This window comes from Poeciliopsis prolifica, unplaced genomic scaffold (genome assembly GCF_027474105.1).
Source record: "Poeciliopsis prolifica strain line A6 unplaced genomic scaffold, Auburn_PproV2 SCAFFOLD030, whole genome shotgun sequence".
Classification (NCBI taxonomy): domain Eukaryota; kingdom Metazoa; phylum Chordata; class Actinopteri; order Cyprinodontiformes; family Poeciliidae; genus Poeciliopsis; species Poeciliopsis prolifica.
This window is the reverse complement of record NW_026562405.1, coordinates 3,199,827-3,216,697: the sequence shown is the minus strand read 5'-3', so window position 1 is coordinate 3,216,697 and position 16,871 is coordinate 3,199,827. Positions and strand designations below refer to the sequence as shown.

General features: G+C 35.7%; 2 protein-coding genes across 9 annotated transcripts in view; both read left to right on the top strand.

Annotated features, from left to right (window-relative positions):
- Nucleotides 1–8,127, top strand: part of tead3b (TEA domain family member 3 b) — a 34,160-nt gene extending 26,033 nt beyond the window's left edge. For 3 of the 8 annotated variants that reach the window (XM_055050189.1, XM_055050188.1, XM_055050185.1), the window contains 10 exons: nucleotides 2,382–2,393; nucleotides 3,140–3,265; nucleotides 3,372–3,415; nucleotides 3,551–3,607; nucleotides 4,031–4,092; nucleotides 4,164–4,300; nucleotides 4,663–4,836; nucleotides 5,566–5,709; nucleotides 5,797–5,949; nucleotides 6,034–8,127. In XM_055050189.1, coding sequence (XP_054906164.1) covers nucleotides 2,382–2,393; nucleotides 3,140–3,265; nucleotides 3,372–3,415; nucleotides 3,551–3,607; nucleotides 4,031–4,092; nucleotides 4,164–4,300; nucleotides 4,663–4,836; nucleotides 5,566–5,709; nucleotides 5,797–5,949; nucleotides 6,034–6,147 — 1,023 coding nt within the window. In that variant the 3' untranslated portion in view covers nucleotides 6,148–8,127. The remainder of the gene's footprint in view (nucleotides 1–2,381; nucleotides 2,394–3,139; nucleotides 3,266–3,371; nucleotides 3,416–3,550; nucleotides 3,608–4,030; nucleotides 4,093–4,163; nucleotides 4,301–4,662; nucleotides 4,837–5,565; nucleotides 5,710–5,796; nucleotides 5,950–6,033) is intronic. The other 5 variants (XM_055050190.1, XM_055050191.1, XM_055050186.1 and 2 more) reach the window with 3 other exon arrangements.
- A 914-nt stretch (nucleotides 8,128–9,041) lies between these two features.
- smpd2b (sphingomyelin phosphodiesterase 2b) lies at nucleotides 9,042–15,812 on the top strand. Its single transcript, XM_055050461.1, has 11 exons — nucleotides 9,042–9,462; nucleotides 10,989–11,124; nucleotides 11,233–11,329; nucleotides 11,492–11,568; nucleotides 11,976–12,069; nucleotides 12,808–12,897; nucleotides 12,987–13,069; nucleotides 13,283–13,415; nucleotides 13,889–13,993; nucleotides 14,133–14,301; nucleotides 14,456–15,812. Exons 2-11 carry the CDS (start codon nucleotides 11,075–11,077, stop codon nucleotides 14,878–14,880), a joined length of 1,323 nt encoding a protein of 440 aa, XP_054906436.1. The 5' UTR covers nucleotides 9,042–9,462; nucleotides 10,989–11,074; the 3' UTR covers nucleotides 14,881–15,812.
- Nucleotides 15,813–16,871: the final 1,059 nt, after the last annotated feature.

Sequence of the window (16,871 nt, the reverse complement as noted above, 5' to 3'; positions counted from 1 at the left end):
CACTGAAATAATTCATCTACTTCTAATACTTCTATATATTAAAAATACTATATTCTATGGGGCAAAAATTTGATTAAATTAAACTTCTAAGGCTGACTAACCTTCTAGAGTAGTGCCTCCCAAACAGGGGTTGGGAAGCTGTGGTTTGTAAAAACATAAATGGGGCATCTTGAGGTGATCCCTATACCCGAGCCTGATGGCCTGTTTAAGAGATAAAATCAAATTGGGGTTTAGTTATGTCTACTTTTTTATTTAAATCATAAACTTTCCTAAATACTGGGTGTACTTTGTTACTACCTGCATAAACAGGCTTGTAATGTTGCAAAATAACTATATGTAATTACCATTTCAGTGCTTTTTATATGAGAAACAACAGATGTTTCTGTTTTCCTCACTCAAGTCACAAAACACAATGATCTAAGCTGTAGATAGGATTGTTCAATTTCTATTGAGCAGTCTTTATTGCATATTTAAAAGAGTAATGAGGTGTTTTACATTTCTTTTATACAATTTACTTTTTTATCAATCAGAAAACAATACATTTGGTTTAGTTGTTTATTTACCCAGCAAATTTTTTTATTCTTCTTCTATGTAATTATGAATTAGGGATTTTTACTACTGAGTGCCTACTATCTATCTGCTAAATTCAAGTAAATCTCAGCACAACAGCTAATATTTGTTTTAGTTCCAACCAAATGATCCATCATACTATACTATACTGGTTCTTTGGTATTCCAGGCAGTCAGTCCCAGATTAAAAACTGTCTGATCTGAATGAAAAACAAGACAAAAATCTTGCAGGTATCTAACAAAATAGCTATATTTAAGATATACTGTGCCACCTAAATTTAGCTCTACTAAGTCTAAAACGGGAAATTAAACCTGGCCATGCAAGGCTTCTTGCTTGTTCAATTATAGTTTTTTTCTAGAACCTGTAAATTTCAGGTGAAGTAGTTGTCATGGGAGATAGGCCAATTAGATTGGAAATTTGGGAAATGTCCAGTCTCACTAGACAGCCACTTCTCATTAGACAGCCAATAAGAAAAATGGTTCCCAAATTAATTAGCAGATTCTTTGGACAAAATCTATCCTCATAGTTTCCTATCCTCCTTTGGGAAACTATTTAAGCAATTCATGTTGATGATAGGTTTGAATTTAAATCAGTTTAAAAAATAAAATAACTGCTAGGTTAACATAGAAAATGGAGAAGTGCATTTATTAAAAGAATAGGATAATTGTAGTGGTAAAGTTACTGCCAAAGATTCACTGAAGTTACTCTTAAATACTACACAACTGAGTACATAATGCCACTGCAAAGCAGGAATGGAATCAGAAGAAAAACGTTTTGCAGAAAGTACAGAAAAAAATGGAGCATATTTAAACTTTTGTGTGAAGTATTTACTGTGAAATTTGCATTTTTTTTTTAAATGACAATAATTAAAGAAATGCCTTTGCTATTGTATGTACCCGTGTATTCTTCAATACTGCGTAGCACTCCACCTTATTATAGCTATGTCATGTTTGTATTGTATCATAAGCAATAGCTAATATCATAAGTTCAGGCTCATGTTTGTAGGTTCAAATATAAAAAAATTATGAAGTACTGGAAAGTACGTCAGTGTCCATTGCAGTCATGTTTAATTTAAGTCAAAAATGTGGTGTCTACCACTTTTTTCCATACATATTAAGTTTATCCGAATAAAATGTTAGAAGCCTTGCTTTGAGCACCTAACTGTCTGATTGAAGAGCATGTTCCCTTTTTCAGAACTTGTAACAATGAGGTGTAAACTAAGTTTTACATTGTACAATACCTGTTTTAAGACTTTACCAACTATGTCACCATGTCCTAAGCATCTACATAATCCAAACATAAGTTGCAAGTATAAGCCCGAAAGAGGAACTGCCCCTTAACTTCTTCAAGAACTCATTGACTTTCATATCAGTATTTGGGATTGATAGTTAAGTTGATAAACTTCGTACAAAGTTAATAGACTGAAGACTTAATTTGGGAGCAATTAGAAATCAGATTTCCATTCAAAAAGATTGTTAGACAGGGCAAATTGCATTTTGTTAATAATATACATATCTACCATTAGCTTTTTAAATTAAAGATAAAAATTCTTGAAATCTTAGATAACGTTGACTATCAACCTCAAATGGAATGTTTTGTTTTCCCATAATTCCACAAGCTGTGCTTTATTTGCTATGGGTAGACTGTACCTAATATTTTTTTAGCTGAATCAAAAGTTTTACTTATTTCACCCCATTTTCATGCTGACTTTAGATTTAAAATCACTATCAAATTTAAATACCTTAGAAATAAGCATCAAAACATTCCATAGAAGTGCATAATACTAATGGTTTTTCTCTTTTTTGATTCAGGCGATGAATTTGGTAAGTGAATCTGCCTTGTGTAATATGCTTCCCTGCTCCCCTTTGTTTGGCAGCACTAGTGCACTATCCTGTTGCTATGGCCGTCTGTAGGCGTGGCATCCCATCCCATTGTTATCCGGTTAATAAACCAATGCTAAAGGAGAGAGTTCTGAGCACAGCCCTTCTATGATGCCGCATTCTCGCCCCTCAGCCTCTGCCAGAGATCAAACTCTTGCTTGCTTTGCATTAGGTGTCATTCTTGACACAGAGTCCTACTTCTGATGTATCTGTCTTTCAGGCGCAAAGTAAGAGATTGCAGTACAAAATCCAACTATTTTGCAATCTAAAATATATAATTTTTTTGTCTTTTGACATGCTTTCTTAAATCCAGGTGATGATTTAACCTCCAAAGGGTTTGGATTGAAATTAGATGGGTTTAGATATCTTGAGCTACCTATGTATTTTCTTGGGTCTTGTGGTCTCTTGGATCCAGCTTTAATGGCTTTATTCTATTTTTCTTGCAATGTTCTTGATAACCCACTGACATCTACTATTTATATTTGATCAATGCTGCTTCATCTCTGTGTCCTTCTCTCAGCTTTATTCTGAAAGCTGCTTTTCATTCAGAACACAGTTTTACTGCTAAGCTAACAATTTTCCAAGCTTTCTTTGATGGCTATATGAGTTGTTTTATTTATCAAACATAGATGTTTTTGAGAAAAAAAGTATATGCTGATTATTTCTGGCATGTTTCTCTCAATTTTCAGGATCAAGCATCCAAAGACAAAGCCCTGCAGAACATGGCCGCCCTGTCATCCGCACAGATTGTCTCACCGAGCATGATAAAGAATCACCTTCCTCCTTTGTCTCCCGCACCATACCAACCCACTCGAGTGAGAATAATTAAAAATTGACTGTACATAAACATCTTATCACACTAAAAAGAAGGGGAGTGGGGGGGAAATAAATTAAACACTTGTCTCTTTTTCTTGCCTCCAGTTCTGGCCTCCTCCAATCCCAGTACAGCCGGGACCATCTCAGGAGTAAGTAAACACAAGAAATAAATAGCTGCAAAAATAAGTAAAAAAGTAAGCAGGTTAGGTTTTATGTCAGGTGAGTATTGCAGGCTTTTTTTTTTTTTTTTTTTTTTTTTACTGAATAACATTTTTCAACACTAGGATGGTTCTAGATGTCAACCCGGGAAGGACTCCTGGGCCCATCTGCACCAGCCATGTGTAAGTTCTCCTTAGCCAAGGCCTGAATTTAAGCACAGAACAGCACTAACTCTTCCTGAACACCTGTATTGTTTGTTTCCTACACTGTTCTTGAATTAACCACCTTCAGGCAAATAAATTACTTCAGATTTGATTGAAAAAAGAGGAAAAAACATTTAATTCCTCATCATGTTGATGATCTTTTAAAAGTACCAAAATTCTTAATTGGTTTTCTGTGATTTGTCTGGAAATTATATTAACTGGTGCTGTTTTGTTCTATTATGTAACACTGAAGAAGGTGAACTTAACGCTTAGCTGGTGCAGCAACACATGCTTTTTCTTAAAAGTTAACAGATTACCACAAGAAACACAAAGTTGGAGACATTAGCAGTACATCTTATAACTAAATACTGATAACTTACTTGGTCATTTGTTGTCTTTCAGCATCAAACCTTTTGTGCAGCCTTACACAACCCTGTCAGGCCCTGTACAACAACCCATACCAGGTAGGTGTGACTTGTGAGTGTTTTAAAATATGAAAACAGACAGTTTATTATGCCTGTGTGTCTGTGCCCAGCCTATGAGCCCTTGGCGCCCCCTCCTCCACCAACAGCGACCGCAGTTCCAGTATGGCAAGATAGGACGATTGCTTCATCTAAGCTACGGATGCTGGAGTACTCAGCCTTCATGGAGGTCCAGAGAGACCCAGACAGTGTAAGCTGAACTTTGGAATGGAATTGTCTCTACAAAAAATGCTCCTTTGTAGTGATCACAAAGGAGCATTTTTATTCATTTGTTTGTACAAATTATACCCTTTTTGTGAGATACTTAAAAAGATAAGAGGGACTCAAACTTCACCTGTGTTTTGGTGTTACGCAATCATTATCCACTGTTTGTTTAGTTATAGGTGGATATAAAAATTAAGTTTATTTTAACTCAGATAAGTATTGAATGGTGCATTGAAGGTTACTTGCTTCCTATGTCAGTTGTTTATCGTTCTTAAAGAATTTTTTCCTGATGATGTGATAACAATTTTAAACTGACAACTTTGATCCTCCGGTGTTTTTCCACTGCAGTACAGCAAACACCTGTTTGTCCACATTGGACAGACCAACCCTTCCTACAGCGACCCGCTCCTCGAGGCTGTGGAAATCCGGCAGATATACGACAAGTTCCCTGAAAAAAAAGGAGGCCTGAAAGAACTTTACGAGAAGGGGCCCCAGAATGCTTTCTTCCTTGTCAAATTCTGGGTGGGAATTTGTTCATTAACTGCTAAATATCTTCTTTTCCATTCTAAACATCCCTCCTGGTGTATACGTCTTAAATGTCTTAAAGAAAGTCTTTTAAATTAATTGCACAGTGTTAAAGTTCAAGAAAACTAAAAAACAAAACATTTAATATGTTATTTTATTTTGGTGGAATCCCGTTATAAGACATAACTTGAGGCCCAGAGGAAATAGCAATCCTAAAGACTACAGCTTTTTTCTTCATTTTTAATTATATTTAACTTCTGCAGATTTAAATCCATGACCCCCTTATGGAGTGTCATGGAGTAAAAATAGAGTGATCCGTTCTCACTTACTTTCTTGAGATTCTGTGAAAGTTTTTTGATATCCTGAGAAATACTTGAAAAGTGTGTTTTAGTTGGAGATGATGGTACTGCAAAAAAATATTCATTTTAATAAGCTTTTTAAACATCCTTAGCAAGAGAGCCAATGACTACGTGAGGTGGTTGAAATAATGTTAGAGTTGTTCTTTAGTATATTACCTTTTGATGACACCATGACAATTATAATAACTCAAATGATATTTATTAGATCCAATGAGTTTTGCAATATTCACCATTGAAATCTGTCTAATATATAATTTACCTTCAGGCTCTTTGTGAGATTCTGGTGTTTCTCAATTTGTTTCCTATTAGACTTAATTTTTCGTTTTATGAAAGTTTTTGTTATAACTAAAGTTTGTGCTCTCTAAAGGCTGACCTGAACAGCAGCGGGTTGCTGGATGGACCCGGCTCATTCTATGGTGTAAGCAGCCAGTACAGCAGTATGGAGAGCATGACGATCACAGTTTCAACTAAAGTCTGCTCTTTCGGGAAGCAGGTCGTAGAGAAAGTCGAGGTACGGATGTGAATTAAATATATATTTTCACAAACTTGTATTTCATACTGTTCACTTATTTTCTCCTGTTTTTGTTGTATGCTCCAGACAGAACACGCCCAGCTGGAGGGAGGAAAGTATGTTTACAGGATCCACCGCTCTCCGATGTGCGAATATATGATCAACTTTATCCACAAACTCAAACACTTACCTGAAAAGTACATGATGAATAGTGTTCTTGAAAACTTCACAATCCTACAGGTAAAAAATACTTAATTCAAATTAATTCTTAAAAACTTGCCTGAAATACATAATAATTCTAATCAAATGTGTGTTTACACTCAGGTGGTGATGAACCGTGAAACCCAGGAAACCCTTCTCTGTATAGCGTTTGTTTTTGAGGTTTCCAATAGTGAACATGGAGCTCAGTATCACGTCTACAGACTTATAAAAGACTAACAGCTCGTCAAGATGATTCTGGAGAAGCCAGACTAAGCGTGACGCAATCTCTCTACGACCACCTCAAACATCCAGGAAATCTACAACAGAAACTTTTGACAATGCTAGACCGGACTAACATGGACACACTTTATGCTTTAAAGAAAGAATGCAAGGACAACAGACAGACTCGCCAACATGAAACAAAATTGTGAAGAACTGTGGATAACCAGCTGTTTTTATGTGATTAAACAAGATGAAGTGGGTCACTTTGTATTTGATGAAGATTGAAATGTTTTATTGAGGGAGGGAGAATGTGATTATGGGGTTGCAAAGACTCTGATGGTAGCAGTAAGAGAAGTGCTTATTGGCCTGAAAAATGGAGCGATATGGACCACAGAAAGGGGGAAACTAGAGGGAAATTGTTTAAGTTTGTTAGTACAGAAAGTGCCTTTTTTTAACCAAAGGTTTTACCATTGCCTGCCACTTTGGATTGCCTTTTTTACTACCTCTTGTTTTTGAATGAACAAAATATGTTCATACAGGTGTATTTTGTTACAAAAAATATTGGAGTCTGATCAACATCTGTGAGGGCAGTTTTTGTCTTTGGGCACACAGAGGAATGGGATAATAAACTTTCATTCTGCCTTATCTATAAAATATGACATGAAAAAGAAATTCTAAGCAAAATGTTTAAAAGTCCAAGTGTAATTGGGGAATCCTGATATAGTTGCTGTGTTATTGTAGTTCTGCTTGTATGTTTTTACATCTTAGTAAAAAATCAGGTCTTACCAGAATCTATCTGTTACAGACATTTGACACAAGGGTCTTGTATTATTGCAGTTGTGACAGAAATCCAGGGCTTTATATTCCTAATGATACCCTCTGGTATTTCTTGCTGTTTAAAAATGTGTGCTCAGATGCACTTAAAAAAAAATATCACGATGGAGGGTTGCAGCAACAACAGTGCTTATTTTCTGACTTGAGTTATGTAGCATAATTAAAATGTTTCTTTCTGTACTGTGAGTCAATGGATATTAAAGGAATATGTGTTACATAGGAGTATTTTTCGGGGGGCTTTCTGTTGATATTTGTGATCATGTAATTCAACACAGAGACCATGGTTAAAGGGGGAGAAGTTAATCACTGTTTCTTTTGTTTAAAAAAGAGATTGTATGCTGTGAAGTTGGTTTATTTGCTTCACTCTTCTCCAAGTAGTGTGTGGAGAGGCTGTATTCAATGATAAAAAGTTCAGTTTTATTTAAGTCAAGTTTTTTACATACAAAATAATTATGAAATCAATTCAAATGGTGATTTTGAAACATAACTATTGTCTCTGTGGAGTATGACTATTGATTGTTATTTATGGGGTTGGAGGAGAATTACCGAAAAGGCAGGGTGGGGTTTCTCAAGACATATTGATAATTTTCCAATGTGATAAAAGTGTTAAAACTCTGGCATAAGTTTTATTTGAGACATAATTAACTCTTGGCTCCACAATTCCTGCTAGACAAGCATCAGTTTTGTGAGGTCCACTGGAAAACATTGCTACAAGAGAGTAAAACTGAAAATATATCTGTGACTTTGGATGTCAAACTTCACAGCATGAATACTGATAACACTTCTCCTTTTGCAGGTCTCACAGTTTATCTTTTATACAGACATTTTCTGCCTGCATCAAGATTAATTTTTTGTTTTGATCCTGTTGTTTTTTGACTTTCAGTGTTTGCCGTATGTTACACTGAAAATAATGTGTGATTGTTCTGGTATTGATAATACTGAGTTACATAATGTATCATATTCGGAATGGTGTGGGAAGTTTTTTTTTGTCTTTGGTTTAAGGTGGTTTACTATTGTCTTTGTTACAATTGTGCATTGCAATTTTATACTTAAAAGTAGAGGTTGGACTATGTAATCAACAAATGTATCTAACAACACAAGACGCATGGTGCCTTTGGGGCCATTTTCCCCCAGAAAACTCATTAAATTTATGTTAATTTGTTTTGTCTATGGTAGTTCTTCTTAATTTCACAAAAATATTAGCAATAAAATGTGTGGTTATGAAGTCTGCAGATGTACATTGTTAGAAAAGAAAATATAATAGTAGATTCTAGTTTAAATTAAGGTTAAACAGAAACCAACAATTAAATAATTAAACAAACAAACAAAAAAAACTACTGCCTGTACTATCGTGAATATATTTACATGTACACTCAATGGCCACTTTGTTAGGTGAAGCTTGTGTTGAACATCCTTTTTGCCCCCAGAACATTTTCATTTGTTTATTTAAATACAAATTTTTGGAAAAGTTCCTAAGTTGATGGTCCCTAATGGCATGATAGCAAATCAGAGTTACTGCACATTTGTCAGCTTTACATCCACTTTGCTAATTTCCATCATCATCTTAAAAATGCTGATTGACCTAGTGATTGTGGAGGCCACTAGAGTGCAATAATCCATTAGCCATGTTCAAGAAAGTAGCTTAAGCAATGGGACAAAGTCTGCTGTCCCACTGGAATTAGTCATCAGAGGAAAGACATACAGGTTCTGGTCATAAAGGGATGCCCTTGTCTGCAGGAATACTCAGACACGGGCTTATTTAATACTTCTTTGGATGTGCTAAGAAATATCCATCAGTACTCTAATACCGCCAGTATGAAACCATTAGTTCATGAATCCAGGCTTTCTAGTTAGTACGCAAAACTCTGACATTAACATCAATCTATAGAAAACATGTATTGTTGCTGAGAAAAAAAAATAATTGTCATTAAAAAAAATCCATTCCGCTTGAAATGTAATACACCAGGAAACATTTTAACTTACCACTGTAAAGTACATCCAGGTAGTGCTGAACTTCAACTCCCAGAACTCATTTCGACAAATGTATCTCAAACCGGAAGTAATACTCAAAATAAAACTGCGTAAAACTTGTAAGGGTTGCTTTAATACTGTCGGCTTTGACAATATTGCACGTGTTACGTATGATTTGAAGGTCAGTCCGTAGTGTACAACTAAATTTGAACTGATGTCAAGCTTGGGTCAGGAAAGAACAACTGTAATCGGGAGTCAGCTCATTATTTTTTATATACCAGCTGACTTGACGTCGGCGTGAGAGAAAGCTACGTATCAATGGCAACGCTTGAGTACCGCTATGTTAGAGTTAGTAGTGGCCTGAAATACACAGACCTTACTGCTATGTGTTTCCTAGTGGACCATTAACCCGGCGGCTAACAGGCTAACAGGAAATGTTCTGGGACTAAAGCAAAAAACAAAATAATCTCATAACTCCGACGGCAAATCAACACTCCAATTCAGCCGACCGGAAGTAGACTGACGGTAAGTTATTGAACAAACCGGGCCAAAAGAAACCGGAGCAAGCTAAAGAGAACAGCTAAGCTATTTAGTAGCTGTAAGCTAACTGTTGGCGTTACCTGCAAGATAATGACGTTTATAAACAAGCGGAACCACTTATAACAGAGCGTTTTACTTGTTTCAATAATGTTTTCACAAAGGACCCAGGCGGCTGCTAAATGGGACTAAAGAGTTGTTTAAATCAACATGTCAATAACAAAGTTATTTTGGGCAAAGCGCCACCTGTCCTGTCACAACACTTTACAAGTGTAACATTGTATTTGTATGACATCTGAATCTAACATATCTGAGCAACCGGAGATAGATTTCCTACAATCTTACTTTTTAAGTTTGTTTCAGGTGTATAATATACATTGTAATGAATCACAGATGTTAACGTTTGTTATTTACTTATTTCTAGTCAATTTATCAGAGTCACCTACACCAAAACCTGCTGAACAGATATTGTAACCAAGATGCTTTTGGATGTTTGTCATGTTTTTGCAAATTGTGTTTTATCAGTTAACCAGTTATAATATGTTGTGAAAATCAACTGATAACACTAAATTGGAGACTGCTTTTTTTTTTTTTTTTTTTTTTTTTTTTTGGTTTTTTGACATTTATAATGAAGTAAAATCCAAATGTATTCAGGCATCCTGTAATAACAAGATATTGTTGAATAATTTATGATGACAAATTTAAAATTTACTTTGTAGCGGATCTGGGGAATCTGACAGCAGGTGATAGACTCTTTCTAAACTCTGTTACCTTTGGCCTCTCCTAATTGTTTTCACATTACCATAGTTTCTCCCTTTTCTTTCTAAACTGAGCCATGTCAGCACTCTGGTTGGGGCAGTGTGTTGTTCCAAGAGTTGAATGCAAAAGGGTATGTTTAAAAAAAAATGTGAAAAGAAAACACAGCAGAAATGTGCATGACATATTGCTGCCTGACTGGGTCAGCTGAGCTTTAACACAATGATCATTCATCAGCTTTACTACTGACATCGCAAAAAAGTTATCTCAGCATTTTATCAATTAAAATGTATAGGTCACAATACATAGAATTCTAAAAATGTCTTTTAATTAACTACATATATTTTTTTATTGCCAAAAAAACTAATCTGGTGGACATAAAACACTTAAAAATAACTGAAGCATGGAATTATAAGTCAGGTTCTAGTTTGCTTGACTTGCACTTTTCGTGCTTACAAAGCAGGTCACAAGTCACAATTTTCCAGTTTCTCCTTTTGGTATCTGTTGTCTTTTGTTTTTGTTTTAGTCAAATGTATAGGTTTTTATTTTTGTATAAATAAGTGCACATAACCTTTTGGTCATCCTGCAATTTCTTTAATAACCAGGTTATGTTTACTAGTGACTCTAATTTAACTGCCCAAGTGATGCCATTTATACATGTGCATTGGATGTTTTTTGTAATGAAATGCCAGCAATAAAAACAACAAAGGAACTTGGTATCATTAAACTCATCAATAATATTTTATGTGACCCATCAGAATCTACGTCAGCCATCACATCTGATCTTTGCTACTCCCGATCTGAAACACCATCATCACCTCCACTGATCCACACACTCTTCAGCATGGCCAACACAGACTGTGTCAATGTGCGAGTCTTTTCTCTGAACTGCTGGTTAGTGGCTGTGGTTTGGAGATCTTCCAAATACAATGTTTCACATCTGTGTGCATGTACAGCTTTGCAGAATAAAAACAATGTCTGTTCAAACTCTCTGTTCAAAAGGGGGATCCACTATCTAAGCAAACACTGTTCTCAGCGCTATCAGATGATTGGAGAAATGTTGTGCAAGGAACAACATGATATTGTCTTACTGCAAGAGGTAAGTGAAAGCTGTTGCACAATCAGCTAAAGTTGATTGACTTTATCAGCCCATAATTTTGTAAGGATGGGTATGCTAAAGGCATTCATTTAAACTGACAGAGAATAAACACTGAATTATCAAAAACTTGATTGTGAAAGTTTACATGTCTTTTTTTTTAAGGTGTGGAGTGAGAAGGACTTTCTGTATTTGAAAGTGAAGCTTGCCTCTACTCATCCTCACTCACATTACTTCAAAAGGTAAGATCTGTGATCTGCTACTCCCAAAGGAATTCTAGAGAACTTTGGATGCTTTTGCCTCTTAACTGAGTGGTGCTATCTTATATTTTCAAAAAAACCATTGCAAGTGCAGTGTCAGAAAAGTAGACATGCCTGGCAGTGAGCTGTTTAAAAATTTAACTGAAAACCGTCATGAAGGACTGATATTTGCTACTTAATCTTTTGTCTTTTACCCACTTCTGCTCCTCACTCCAATGCTGTTTTAGTTTGAGTTCTATTACAGCATATGAAAGTACAATTTTAAATGGATAATCACTTGTGCGTAGTAGAACAGAATGTAACTTTTTATGTCTTATTTGTGTTATAGCTAAAAATAAAATAACTAAATGTAGAACTGATTGTGTCCTGCCTTTTTTTCTTCTTTGCAGTGGAGTCATAGGAAGTGGACTGGCCATTTTTGCCAAACACAGAATCCATGACACGTTTCTTTATCGCTACTCTCTGAACGGTTACCCTTACATGGTAAGTCCTTCACATTATAGAGGTTTGTGAAAGTTTACCTTTTCTTGCACATTAACTGAATTTCCATTGTTGCAAGAGATAAAAATGCATATATGTGCCCATACTTTCATCCAACCACATCTATGTTTTTTATTTATGTGTATGTAATAAAACAAATAAAAATGTAAATGTATGTGTCACTTCTAACTACAGTAATAGCATGTGTTTAGAGTAATCACTTTTAATTTATTATAAGGAATTTTGATCTTTGAAGGGTGAGTAACATGTTGGTAGTAAATTAAAGTATCTTGCAAAGCGTTTATGTGAACTGCAGTTAGTAACATTTTCTGCCGTTTCTGGATGTCTGAATTCTATTTTTGAAGAAAGTAATTAAATTTACTTATAAATAAATATCTGTAGGAGATTTTTGTCTCAGTTTGTAGCGTACTTTAGACACAGAACAACGGGCAAAAGTCGAATGAATAGACTAGGCTTTTCTTTTTACCTTTGTAGTTGTGTCCACTAAGGTTAAATTATAAAATGTCCATAAAGCCCAGGGATGTTTAGCCTTTTAAATTTGCCTGGCTAATTCATAGTACTGCTGATGCTGTTTGAAAATGAAAATCATTGTTAAACACAGTTTTGGAAGTTAGCTGAGGTAAAAGTACTGTCACTTTTAGTAATGCTGCCATGTTTTTCTGTTATTTTCTTCTTCTATCTGTTATTTTATAAATTTCATATATGCTCTCCTATTTTCAGGCTCACCATGGGGATTGGTTTGGAGGTAAAGCTGTAGGGATGGCCATACTGAACATTGCTGGCCTGACCGCAAACGTCTATGTCACACATGTAAGCTTTTATAAAATCATTTATTAATTAATTTTTTTCTTGATTTTACTTAAATGTTAAAAAAAACATTTGTATCTGTGTATTGATAGCTGCATGCAGAGTACAGCAGAGAGAAGGACTCTTATCTGTCCCATAGAGTGGTTCAGGCCTGGGAGCTGCAGCAATTCATCCGGTAGTGTCTCTTTGCTTCAATGCAGCCTCTGTCGAATACTGTGTGTTTACACTGCAATATATTTACATATCATTTGCATTGCTATCTCCACCAGCTAACTTTTAGTAGTAACATATTCCATGAGGTTAATTTCAATCATTGACACAAGAACCAAAGCAAATTCTTAAATTTATGCCGAGTTGCATCATTAAATAATTTTATTTTTTTGTCAAGTCATACGTCTACTGGAGCCGACGTAGTCATTGTGGGAGGTGATCTCAACATGCACCCTCAAGACCTGGGCTGCAGGCTGCTGATGTCTTACACTGGACTGAAAGACTCTTATATAGAAACTGCTAAATTTGATGTAGGTCGCAAAAAGACAGCTGCACTGAAAAAATTTGTCTGCTCATATGTAGAAAATGTATTAAAAATGTATTTTAGGAAAAATTTTGCAGGTTTTAGCTAATGTTGTTTGAGATTTTTTTTTTACACTTTTGATATTTCTACCATTACAGAATCTCAAATGAATCAAATATACTTTAAGCAAGTCCCAGCTTCAGAGATGGAGAAAAAGCTTTATTTCAACATAAACGTTTGATATGAGCTTCTTTTCAGAACTGTTGTGAAACCGATGGACTTAGTTTTATAGCATCATTGTGGTAAAAGTGACTTGTATGCAATGACGTTTAGGAAACTAAATTAAGTGACACTAAACTTCGAACAAAAACTCCAATTGTTGAACAAAAACTCTCCAGCAATAGTTTTTGTTGAAGAAACAAAAACTATTTGTTTCTTCATGGTTACTAAGATTTTACAAATATGTTTCTTTTTTTTTAGGGATGTGAAAATGGTATGACTTTAATAGCAGACAACCTTTTTATCAGTAAAAATGAACTCATTCCCTTTGAGAAGGGGATTCGGATTGACTACATATTGTTCAAGGTGGGTGAAAGCTTAAAGTTATTAAATGCAGTTGTTTTTGTTTTTGAAGTCCTACTTGTTCACATGAATATTTTACAAACTGTAACTGTTTTTTTTTTAAATTTATTTGTTTCTCATTCAACTCACTTTGTCTTTTCAGGGTTCCTCTACAACCAAGATTTATTGCGATTTCATGTCCACCACGAAGGGCTCAGTTCCTGGCCATCCCCTCCCGTACTCTGACCATGAGGCTCTCACTGCAGAGTTACGGCTAGAATCCCACGTTCCAGCTCAGGCTGGAAGTGACAAAACTCAGGACTCTCCCACAGGTATCGCTACCATAAACGTAACTTAAGTAGCGTCAGTTCATAGATTTCCCTTGAAGGGACTCTCTTGTCAATGCTTCTCTTACAAAATGTATTAAATAAAGTGTTTAATGAGCATTTTTTGACAACATCTTTGTCTGTTTATTCTGTCGTTCAGAAAAGCTAGCTGAGCTGGTTGACACTTTAACCGAGGCACGCACAGAGGTCAAAGTGGGCTTGCACTGTGCGGAGAGAATGCGCTACACCTCTGCTCGTACCGGAGTGATGGGCTTAGCACTCCTGGTCCTGGAGCTGGCCATCGCAGCAGTTCCCTGCTTCGCTCTGGGAGCGGAACAGCCTTTTCCTCGTATCTCCTTCTACCTCCTGGCTGCCCTGTGCTTTGCCATCCTGCTGACCACCTTCCTGCTGTACATCTTTTATACCATGGAGCTGAAGTCTCTCCAGGGAGCTGAAGATCAGATGAGGCTGGCTGTAGGTAGTCTCCAAGAAAAGCTCAGAGGTTTTCCTGTTGCTCAGCCTCATGATGCACCACAAAAATCTCCAGAGGGGCAACAGCCAAGTGCCTTAGATTCAGAGGAGTAACTTTAAAAGATTGTAGTAAGAAGGTTTTCAAGTCAGCTTTAGTCTTTTCTTTCAAATATGCTTTTGCGATTAAATGCCTCAGAATAAACTAGAAGTTTGAAACATTTCTGAAAGTAGTGCAGGACACATGCTTTGACATTTTTATACTTTTATAGTCATCTGCAGATCTTTATAGCTCCTAAGTTTCCCTCTATGCAGCTGCATGATAACTGATATGCTTCCTAGTACACAGCAATTCCATTAAATGTTGCTGTGGTGCTTAAAAGTCTTAAATATATATTGTTTTGCATAATTAAGCCTCGGGTCTGACGTCCATTCCACCCACCCGTAGTTTGACTGGGACCAGTTGTTTTTGCGTTGAATTTCATGCGTGGCATTATTGACTCCTACAAACCATCACGCAGCAGCTGTGGGCCAGGTTGTGATTGTCACAATGCGCTATGAAGCTGAGAAAAAGTTCTCCGACAGAGAAGTAGCAGACATTTCGAACGGTTTACATTTCAGGTTTTTTTTTTTTTTCTGTAGTTACTGTAAGGATAACTATAAAGCTGTTAAAACAAATTTATCTTCGTCTTTTTTTTTTCTTGCTAACCGTTATTAATTATTAATGTCTATGTTTTAGAGACAATCTCCACTCCTGCTTCATGTATTATTAAGCTATGGAAATAGTTTGAATTTGACCTTTTTGATCATCAAAACGATTTTTCCAAAGTTTTCTGGATGACTGAAATTTTTAAGATGAATATATTATTAGTGATGTTGATTTACATTACATTTGCTTAATTTGTGCTGCCACATGACTGAATGTGTTGCTCTAAAACCATGATGTGAAACACTTGGTAGTTCTTAAATCAAACATTTTGTTCATTCCCCTGTAAAGATTGTGATGAAGATGAATCATGGAAACAATAATAAATACTTTTTAAATGCCACCACACTGTTTCAAATTTGTTTTGTTTTTCGTTTTTATTTTATTTTTTGTCTTTATTTTTATTTAATATTTTGCCATGTTACAATTCAAATGCTGATGTCTTTATTGCAACTTTTCTTCTTATATTTTGACGTCTTTGTTGGTCCGTCATAAAATTCTAAATATATTCCAACTTTTAAGGAGATACAAAAAAGGAGCACAAACAACACAGCATAGTTTGGCAGAAAGTTCATACATTCGCCACCAGAGGGCGGTCTTACTGTATTTAACAGATGGACTTTTAAATGGCGTGTGCAACATCACCGCAGATTTCAAGACAGGTGACAGGAGGATTTTACTTAAGCCAAAGTTGCCAGCTGCCACATGTACACCCAGAGAGCAGCACTACCCTTCCCCCCCCGAGCGCTCACTTGAATAATACATTATATTTGGAGGCTATTCTGTATACTTGTCCATGTGAAAAAGGTACTGTGCTGCCAATTTCCTGGAGTCAAACCTGATTTCAAATCCAGTTGGAATGATATTGGCTCACAAACTAATTATTTTATATTTTCCTAAATTAGAGCCAACTTGGACCATGATTCAAAGCCCTTTTAGTTTACAGGTTTGTGATGAGAAAACAAGGCTGTTTTGATATAATTTGTTGTTCCGACTGAAAGGACTAGTTAGTTGTCTGTTTCATTACAGCTTCGTAATGAAACAAGGTTGTAATGTCTGTTTTGAGTTTCCAACAGAGATGCTTTCATTTAAAAAAAAATAGAATTTGAGTCAAATTCAAGGATAGTCACACAATGATAGAATGCATTTATAATTTGTTTAGTAGCATTTGCTCAGTATGTCAAAAGGTCAAAAATTACAACGTGATGCTTACCTATTGCAAATGAGTCCTTTGCATGTATTTGCCTAATACATTACTCAGCAAAATACAGATTGGTGATAGGATGTAATGAAGAGGCCTTCATTACTGAATTAATTTATTCAATGTATTGTATAGCACTGTAAAAAAAAACATTTGCACTTTGTCACTATGCACTTTATTTAGCACTGCACTTTTAAAGTA

Bases quoted from the DNA above. Each gene is read 5' to 3' on its own strand.
- smpd2b (XM_055050461.1), top strand. From the start codon at position 11,075: ATGGCCAACACAGACTGTGTCAATGTGCGAGTCTTTTCTCTGAACTGC. The intron at 11,330-11,491 runs GTAAGTGAAAGC...TTTTTTTTTAAG, and splicing joins ATATTGTCTTACTGCAAGAG to GTGTGGAGTGAGAAGGACTT. The intron at 13,070-13,282 runs GTAGTGTCTCTT...TTTTTTGTCAAG, and splicing joins GAGCTGCAGCAATTCATCCG to TCATACGTCTACTGGAGCCG.